Source organism: Charadrius vociferus, unplaced genomic scaffold (assembly GCF_000708025.1).
Source record: "Charadrius vociferus isolate BGI_N301 unplaced genomic scaffold, ASM70802v2 scaffold603, whole genome shotgun sequence".
NCBI lineage: Eukaryota > Metazoa > Chordata > Aves > Charadriiformes > Charadriidae > Charadrius > Charadrius vociferus.
Window position 1 is genome coordinate 503926 of NW_009647426.1, and position 8919 is coordinate 512844.

Sequence of the window (8919 nt, forward strand, 5' to 3'; positions counted from 1 at the left end):
AGAAGGATTTTTTGTTTGTCTTAATGTCCCTGGCCAGATTTAGTTCTATCTGGGCTTTAGCTTGTCTAACCCAATCGCTGGCTGCTTGAACGATTTCTCTATATTCCTCCCAGGCTACCTGCCCCTGTTTCCACTTCCTATAGGCCTCCTTTTTCCTTCTGGTCATGTCCAGGAGCTCCTTGTTCATCCATGCAGGCCTCCTGGCTTTTTTGCCTGCCTTCCTCTTTGTAGGGATGCATCACTCCTGAGCTTGGAGGAGGTGGTCCTTGAATATTAACCAACTTTCTTGGGCCCCTCTTCCCGCCAGCGCTTCATCCCATGGCACTGTACCAAGCAGATTCTTCAAGAGGCCAAAGTCAGCTCTCCCAAAGTCCAGGGTAGTCAGCCTGCTGTGCACCTTCCTCGCTGCCTCAAGGATCTGGAACTCAACCATTTCATGGTCATTACAGCCCAGGCTACCCTTGAGTTTGACACTGTCTACCAGCCCCTCCTTGTTGGGAAGAACAAGGTCCAGCATAGCTCCTCTTCTCGTTGGCTCCTCAACCACTTGGAGAAGGAAGTTGTCGTCAACGCAATCCAAGAACCTCCTGGATTGCCTATGCCTGGCCTTCCAACAGGTGTCGGGGTGGTTGAAGTCACCCATAAGAACCACGGTCTGTGAACATGATGCCGCCCCTATCTGTCTATAGAGGGCATCATCCACTTGGTCTTCTTGGTTGGGTGGCCTGTAGCAGAGCCCCACTGTAATGTCCCCTGCTCCCAACATCCCTTTAAACCTGACCCATAGGCCCTCAGTTGGCTCTTTATCCATCCCTAGGCTGAGCTCCATGCATAGCAGTTGGTCGTTGACATATAAGGCAACACCTCCTCCTCGTGTCCCTTGCCTTTCTCTCCTGAAGAACCTGTAGCCTTCCATGCCAACACTCCAGTTGTAGGAGTCATCCCACCAATTTTCTATGATGCCAACGAGATCGTAGCCTTGGAGGCGTGCGCACATCTCTAGCTCCTCCTGTTTCTTCCCCATGCTACATGTATTTGCATAGAGGCACTTCAGTCATGTCTTTGTTGAGGCTGACTTGGCTGGAGCAGCTGTAATTACTTTGTTGGCATTCTTTTGCCGTGTATTAACGGTGCCTCCCCATTGGCTCTTGTTTGTCCAGGAGCTCCTGGCTCATCTATGTAAGACTTTGAGCATGCTGCAGTGTAGCCAGCACATTTTGGAGCAAATGGCTGCAGGCCCTCACCAGCACCCTGTTCCTCTTTCCTTGGTGAACATCCCTTGGCTGGTCACAGGCAAACCTGATAATACCCCAGTCCCCTGTTGAGTCTAGTTTAAAGCCCTGTTAATGAGCCCTGCTAATTTGGGGGCAGATACCCTTCTCCCTCTTTGAGTGCGACAACCCTCGTCAGCTGCCAGCACGCCTGGTGCTGCATAGGCCATTCCATTGTTGAAAAACCCAAAATTGCGGGGGTGACACCAGCTACGGAGCCACTTATTAACAGACTGAGCTCGTCTGTTTCTTTCAATGTCATTGCCTGCAATGGGAAGTAGGGATGAAAAAATAACCTGTGCTCCAGATCCCCGTAGTAACCGTCCCAAGGCCCTGATATATCTTTTAATCATTTTTGCGCTTTGATTTGCACATTCGTTGCCCCCCACATGGAACAGAAGCAGCGGGTAGTAGTCCGAGGGCCACACCAGGCTAGGGAGTGTCTTTGTCATGTCCCTAACCCGTGCCCCAGGGAGGCAGCACACTTCCCTAAGAGTGTTGTCTGCCCTACGTTTTGGACCCTCTGCCCCTCTCAGAGCTGAGTCGCCCATGACTATAACTGTCCTTTTCTTGTAGATGTAGCCTTAATATAGTGAGTAGGCCTTTCTGGTCCTGGCGGCTCCTGTGATGTATTAGGACTGTCAGCCTCATTGTCCTTAGGCTCTTCTACCATGCCCAGGCCCTCATCCCTGTTGTACAGTGGTACAAGGGGAGGGGAGGCAGACAAGGAGGGGGTTCGCTTGCTGCCCCTACCACAGACTTGCCTCCATTCACCATTTTCCAGTAGGCCACTGCCTTCCATCCCTTCAGCCCTACAGGGCAAGGAGATGATATCCCTGTAGTCTTTTTTTATTTCCGGTGTCAGTCCCGGTCTCTTTCAAGGAGCTCAAGGCCTGGGCCCACCAGTCTGTTTCTTTCTCACTCTCCCTCATACTCCTTAGTCGCTCAACTTCCTCCCTGAGCTCTGCCCCCAGGCTCAGCAGATCATCCACTTGCTCACACCTCACACAGGCATTATTACCACTACCACCTGCTAGCCGTGCCAGGCTGTGGCACTCCCTGCAGCCTGAGGCCTGAATGCCAGTGTGTTTCCGAGGAAGCGCTGTCTGTGTTGCTGCAAGTGTCTTGCTGGTATACTTCTGGCAGCAGAGCACAGTAGGCTGAAAACATAGGATTTCTTCCCTGCGTTAAAGACAGGTCAGTCATGTTACCTCCAGTCATGCTGCAGCATGGGCTGACGTGTTACGGTCTCAGGAACCACACAGGAAAATGCAGCCTTTTGGATCACATTCAAGATGCATTCTTTGGTGTCACTGAAGGTAGCAGAAGAAAGCTTCTCAATGGCAGCCACTGGTTCTTTAGAGATGAGGGAAGTACGAGTGTTTGCTTGTGTTACCATGACATTTTCTTCTGGGAAACCAGAATCTCTACAGCAAATTAGATAGAGTTTACCGAAACAAATCCTGTTGGTTAAGCTGACTCATTTTTGATGACTTCTCTTGCATCTTTCTGGAAACAGTTAAGTTGCAGGGTGCGTGGCTGGAGTGGAGATGTTTACAAAATCCCTTCCCTTAGCTGCAGAAATGAGTGAAGAAGCCTGCCAGTACTTCAGATCTGGCAAAGTTAATGTACTGCATCCTTATATGGATCAATGTCAAGCCCAGTACCATCATAGAACCAAAAGGAAAAAAAAATCCTTTTTAGGAACCATTTAAAATTACACAAAAAATATACACTATGGCATAAGGATTATTTTGAGAATAGAAATAAACATCATGAAACTAAAGATACAGTTTGAGATGCTGCCAAAATACTGTTCTGCTAGTGCTGTCTGTAGATCAAGGAACATTAATAAATTAATGCAAGAAAGAGTCCTTCTGAAAAATTAACAAGAGCATAAAGGGGTTGTCACAGTTGTAGGAAAAGCTATCCAAAGGCAAAATTAAGAAATCCACTGTTAAAGCGAAGAATGACTGCTTTATGTCTCAATACACTTTCTTTGAAAATGGAGATGTTTGATAGATTATGCCTGTTGTGCAGATGATAAATGACTTGGATTTTTTCTTACAAGTGGTGTAGCAGTCTCTGAGAACAATAGCTTCTGGTGACATTTGATTTATGAAAATCCTAATCCTTGAAAACATAGCTAAAAGCTGCAGATGGCAGCCCTCAACCTCTGAAAACACTCCTGGAGATTTAACTGAGCATTCCAATGAATTTGGCTATCTATCTGTGTCATCATTGTGACGAGAAGCCCTAACTGAGATAAGCTGCTTTAGATACTGCACGCATTGATAGTGAGAGGCAAAGAATTTGCAGCCCAGATAGAGAGAGACAAAGGTGAAAAAATGAGTTTTGTTATTCCTGTTTCACAGAGAGAGGGATGAAAGCACAGGGGAAGTAGGGAGTTGTGGCGCTCTGTTTCTGTGCTAACAGAAGGGATCTTGCTCCCTCTCGTGTGCCAGGTTATCCAGAAGCTAAGGCAGCTGCACTAACATGGAGCTGAATCTCAGCCCAGCTTCTGAATTTGAAACCTGCTATTAGGCCTCCCTTGAGGCCGTCTCTTCTTCAGGCTGAACAAGCTCAGCTCCCTCAGCTCCTCCGCTTACTGCAGATGCACCAGCCCCAAACCTCCTCGCTGACCCTTCTTTGGGCTGCCTCACCTATCGTCCTGGTAATAGGTGGCCCGAAAACTGGACACAATGAAATCTCATTCAGATTCTTTAGATTCAGAAATGCACCACTTTTAGTTAAAGAAATTCCTTCTATTGAAGCATTCTTCAAAAGGTAGGTAAGAACTGCAGTTCTTACTAATTAATCAAAGCTACTTTTTTTTTTTTTAAGGATCATTAAAGACCTCAAAAGAGTTTTATGGTTCATAAGACCAGGGTTTCTAAAGACACAAATTCTTAGTTTTGGAGCAAACTCCAACCTCTAATTCTTGAGGATTCGATGGAAATATTTCCTGGAGATCAGTAATTCTCTAATCATCAACAGCATCACTTTTTTTTTACCTTCTTAGAAAAGCTTTGTTAGTGACCAGATACTGGGCTAGCTGGATGCTCCACTAATTTAGTGTGGCATTTTTTTACTCTCTTAAACATGATGCTTCAACTCCCAACTGTGTAGGATTGCTTCCTATTTTTAATTCACTAGCATTTTTCATGGCACAACCTTAATATGCTATTTCCAACGCTCCTGGCTTCATCTGGGTCAGTATGAGAGAGAACAGGGGAATTTCCTTTGCACCATGCTGAAGGACGATAAATCTTTAACCCTGCTTGTGAACGAAGCAGGGACCAATGCAGTGCTGATATGATTAAGAAGGTCCTTCATCACTCTCACAAGAAAAATGCGAGGCATGCTGAGCGTGAAGAGGTTGCTGCCCTGTGGCTCCCCACCGACAGCGCGCGTGAAACTGGAACAACAGGAGGCCCTTCCAGCCTTCCTGCCAGCAATGTGCGCACAGGGACACATCTATCGATGTATACTATTATATATACAGGCATAACACAAGGGCAGAGCGGTAGGCGTGTGATATCACTGCTGGGTGTTGGGGGCTTTCCCAAGGAATCAAGGCTTCTCCATAGCCAATCCTCTCTGTTCAGGCTCAGTCTGCGTCTGAAATGATAGTACTAAAAACAGGCTGAAGAAAAGGGCAAGTTTATTTTCAGCAGCAGGAACAAAAGGTTTATATTCCTAAATATTGCAAATGACAGGGCTCTGCCAGCAAGGCATTAAAGCAGCCCTGCAGCAGGAGCCAGCTGTCCCCTCAGGAGATGCAGTGGCAACGACATCTAGTGTCAAGAGCTCAAACAGGAGGTTTCAAATCAGATTCTGCTCCACTGGGTCTTTCTGCATGAAACCTACTTCATTTAGTCCTGTTTTCTTCCCAGTGTCACACTTTCGCCTTGCTTTCCACCCCCACCCCCACCTCCCCACCCCCACCCTCTGTAATCATTTTAAAAATAATCCTCCTAAAAGATACTGCATTTGAGGTTGCAACTTCCATAGTACGTGGCAAGGTTCCTACCCTGTGATTTGGTTATATTGCACGAACCTGCACAGATATGCTTGGTACATAGGTCTTAAGTGTTTTTATCCATTTAATCTGTCACAAGCTAGGGAGACAAAACTAAAACTATTTCATCTCTCAGGATTGTTTCTCATGCTCCCAAACACAGAATCATAGAATCACAGAAGGGTGTAGGTTGGAAGGCACCTTGAAGATCATCGAGTTCCAACCCCACTGCCATGGGCAGGGACACTTCCCACTAGACCAGGGTGCTCAAAGCCCCATCCAGCCTGGCCTTGAACACTTTCAGGGATGGAGCTTCCACAACTTCTCTGGGCAACATATACAGTGTCAGGGTTGAGCGCATCCAGGATGAGGAGGGAGAGCTTTGTCTTTACAAGTGGAGAAAGGGATTTTGCAGTGGCAGAACTACCATACCAGATAAGAGTGTGCTGGGAAGCTCTAACCTCTGTAACCTGATATATCTACCTTAAAATGTCTAAACAATAAAGTCTTTCTATTGCAGGCTCAGCAGAAACTTAGTGGTTTTTTGGATCACAGTGGATTCTATGATTCTAGGAACTATTTCCCTTGCACGCCAGGGGAAGAAATGTCTCTGGCACTAGATGTTGTGCTTGCATTATCGTGCCTCTCCCTGCTTCTGTCCTGAAGCTGGGCAGACAGTCCAGACAGATTGATTTGATCTGGTGACATAAAAGTATGTGGATTTCCTGGGAGTTTAAATTTTTAAGGATTATGCCTGAAAAGAGTAAAACAGAAAAACCTTTATTTTAAGTGAAAACAACAATTAGAACACTGTCTTCTTATAGAATATCCTACTGAAAAATACAAGAATTTTAAAAGGTTATGTCAATGCTCAATGAGAAAAAACAAAAAATATCAGCCAGTTATGGTCTAGAGTCTTCTCCCGCAGCTAAATGTGACACAATGAAACAGTGAGTTCAGTGAACTGGGAAGGACACATAAATTCACTTTAAAACGTTCTTGAAGTCTGCAGGACTCTGGGACTCAGGTTTCAGAAGATGGTATCATTAATCCGTGCCTGTCTGCAGGGAGAGTCATTCTTCAGATTCCCTTGTTGGCGATGGGGTGGACACAGCCGAAGAGCTGACATGGTGGTGTCCACAAGTGAGGTCTTCCTCCTTGACATCGTCCTCCTTCTCAGGGCTGGAGCTGTCCTGTGGCAGCGGTCAGAGGCACGCTTCCTTTCCCTGGCCAGCCAGTAGGTCACAGCGAGCAGGATGAGGGCTGCTGCAAGGGTCCAAACCAGGCATTGCTGCCACACAGAGAGGAGAGTGGCTTCCCCTGGTCTCTCTCTCCACTCCATCTCCTGCAGCAGGCGAGTCATCTCCTGCTGCAGAAACTCCTCGCGCTGCTGCATGCGTTGTGCCGTGGCCTTATCTAGCTGGTGGTCATTCTTTAGTCCATGCTGGAGGGCCAGCAGAGCCAGGACTAGGGCAATGGCTGCAGCCATGTCCTGGAGGGAATAAGAGCACAGGGGTGTGAGCAGGGCTGGGTGGGAGGGAGCGCGGGGCTGGGGGAGCGGGGCAGGAGCTGCCTGGAGCTGGGGGCCATCAGGAGAGGGGCTGAGGGAGGTGGGAGGGAGCAGGGGCAGGGTTTGGGGGCACTGAACGGATGGGAGCCATGGGCTGCCCCAGGAAAGCCTTTGGGCACTGCTGTCGATGGGCTTGCAGGGGCTGCAGGCCCTGGCTGGAGACAGCCCGGGGCCCACGGTGGCCAAGGCGCCCCGAAGGCCAGCCCCCTGCTGGGCTGTTCCCCGGGAAAGAGCAAGAGACGCCTGAGCAGAGTCTCTCCAGGCCCCATCCCTGCCACCCAAGAGCGTCCCATGGAGCCATGGGCACCCGGCACACCCCCAAAGCCTCTCTGGGCACCTGCCACCACGGGCAACCCATCTGCCCCATGCCCCATCCAGCCCAGCCTTCCCCCTGTGTGCTGCACTCACCGGTTGCCCAAGGCAAAATGCAGTGGGGTTGCCTGGGGCTGTCCCTGGAGATGGCTCCCATTGTGACCTGTCCTCTGTGCTGCCACAGACACCAGAGCAGCATCACCCAACCGGCAACCGCCAGTCTTTGTCCCCACTGCCCAGCTCAGCTGGTCCTGAGCATCCCATCAAGTCCAATCCTGCCCGGCAGGAGCCAGCTCCCAGGCCCTCTCTTGACACAGCAGGCAGACACCCCTCAAAACTGTGACTGACATGAAAATGGGGTCTGAAGGTGGATCTCCCTGACTTAGGTAGAGAGGTGCAAATTTTTCTGGGCCAGCTGGTCTGATTTCCAGGTTGTCTTGAAAAGGAGAGCTACGAGCCCTTAAGCGGAGACAAAACTCCCCATCTCTCTTCTCCTCTTGGGTTGTTTCTGCTGGGGCAGGGCTTAGCCCTGCAAACCCTGACGATCAAGCCAAATGCAAATTGTGTCTCTGGTGCAAGTGGAAAAGATCCTGGGGCTCCTGTGTCTGGCTATCAACTTGCCCCCTGCAAGGGCAAGTGAGGGGGCTGGAGAGGCCACACCAAGGGCCTGCATCTCTCTGTTCCCTTGAGGCTTCCCCGGTTCAGGAGATCCAGTACATCTGGTGAACATTGCCACTTACACCATACTGGAGCACTCCACTGTGGATCGTGCACCCCAGAAACGTGGCCTGCACCACAGGAGTGCATGCCTGAGACCCAGACACCTCAAAAGCTTTCTTTAGCCTTGCTGCATATGTGCCAAGCCTGACATAGGTGCCATGCTTCTGTTGGTTCTGCATATGCAGATCCGTACATACAATGTGCCTCCTGTCCAAAGCCACCTGGGGGCAAAAAAAGGGAAGGGATGTCTGTAAGTGGAAGCATGCCCTGAAGTCCCTTTCTGTGTTAAGTCTCTCTTGCGGAGGTGGTGGGGCCCTGAGGTCCCAAGGGGAGGGAACACAGAATCATAGAATCATTTAGGTTGGAAAAGACCTTTAAGATCATGAAGTCCAACCGATAACCTAACAGTGCCAAATGCACCACTAAACCATGTCCCGAAGCGTGACATCTACATGTCTTTTAAATACCTCCAGGGATGGTGGCTCAACCACTTCCCTGGGCAACCTGTTCCAGTGCTTGATAACCCTTTCAGTGAAAAGATTTTTCCTAGTATCCAATCTAAACCTCCCTGGCACAACTTGAGGCTGTTTCCTCTCATCCTATCACTTGTTACTTGGGAAAAGAGACTGAACCCCACCTTGCTACAACCTCCTTTGAGGTAGTTGTAGAGAGTGATAAGGTCAGACATCCAGGCAGCCCTCAGAGCTGATACATGGTTTGGGCGAAAGACAGCAAATGTTCTTGAGGAAAGAGAGAAGTTTGTGGTATGGTGCTCAACCCACTCTTTTACATGTTAACTCTCAACATCTTCTTGAACTTGAATTTCAGTTATTAGTTTTTCACCAATGAATCATGAATCTGCACTTGTCCTTGCATTGTGTGTCCAATGCTGTGCTGCAGACCATCCCTGGCATTGCAGTGCATGACTCCTTGGCAGCTCAAGCTTAACACTGGTGACACCGAGCTTCTTATTTCTTGTCCTTAATCCTCTCACTGATGCCTTTCTCCATTGCTGCTGACAACAG

General features: G+C 48.8%; 1 protein-coding gene across 1 annotated transcript in view; it reads right to left on the reverse strand.

Annotated features, from left to right (window-relative positions):
* Positions 1-6781, reverse strand: part of LOC104282451 — a 14323-nt gene extending 7542 nt beyond the window's left edge. The window contains exon 1 of the mRNA XM_009880544.1: positions 6350-6781. Within this exon, the coding sequence (XP_009878846.1) occupies positions 6350-6781 (432 nt within the window). The remainder of the gene's footprint in view (positions 1-6349) is intronic.
* Positions 6782-8919: the final 2138 nt, after the last annotated feature.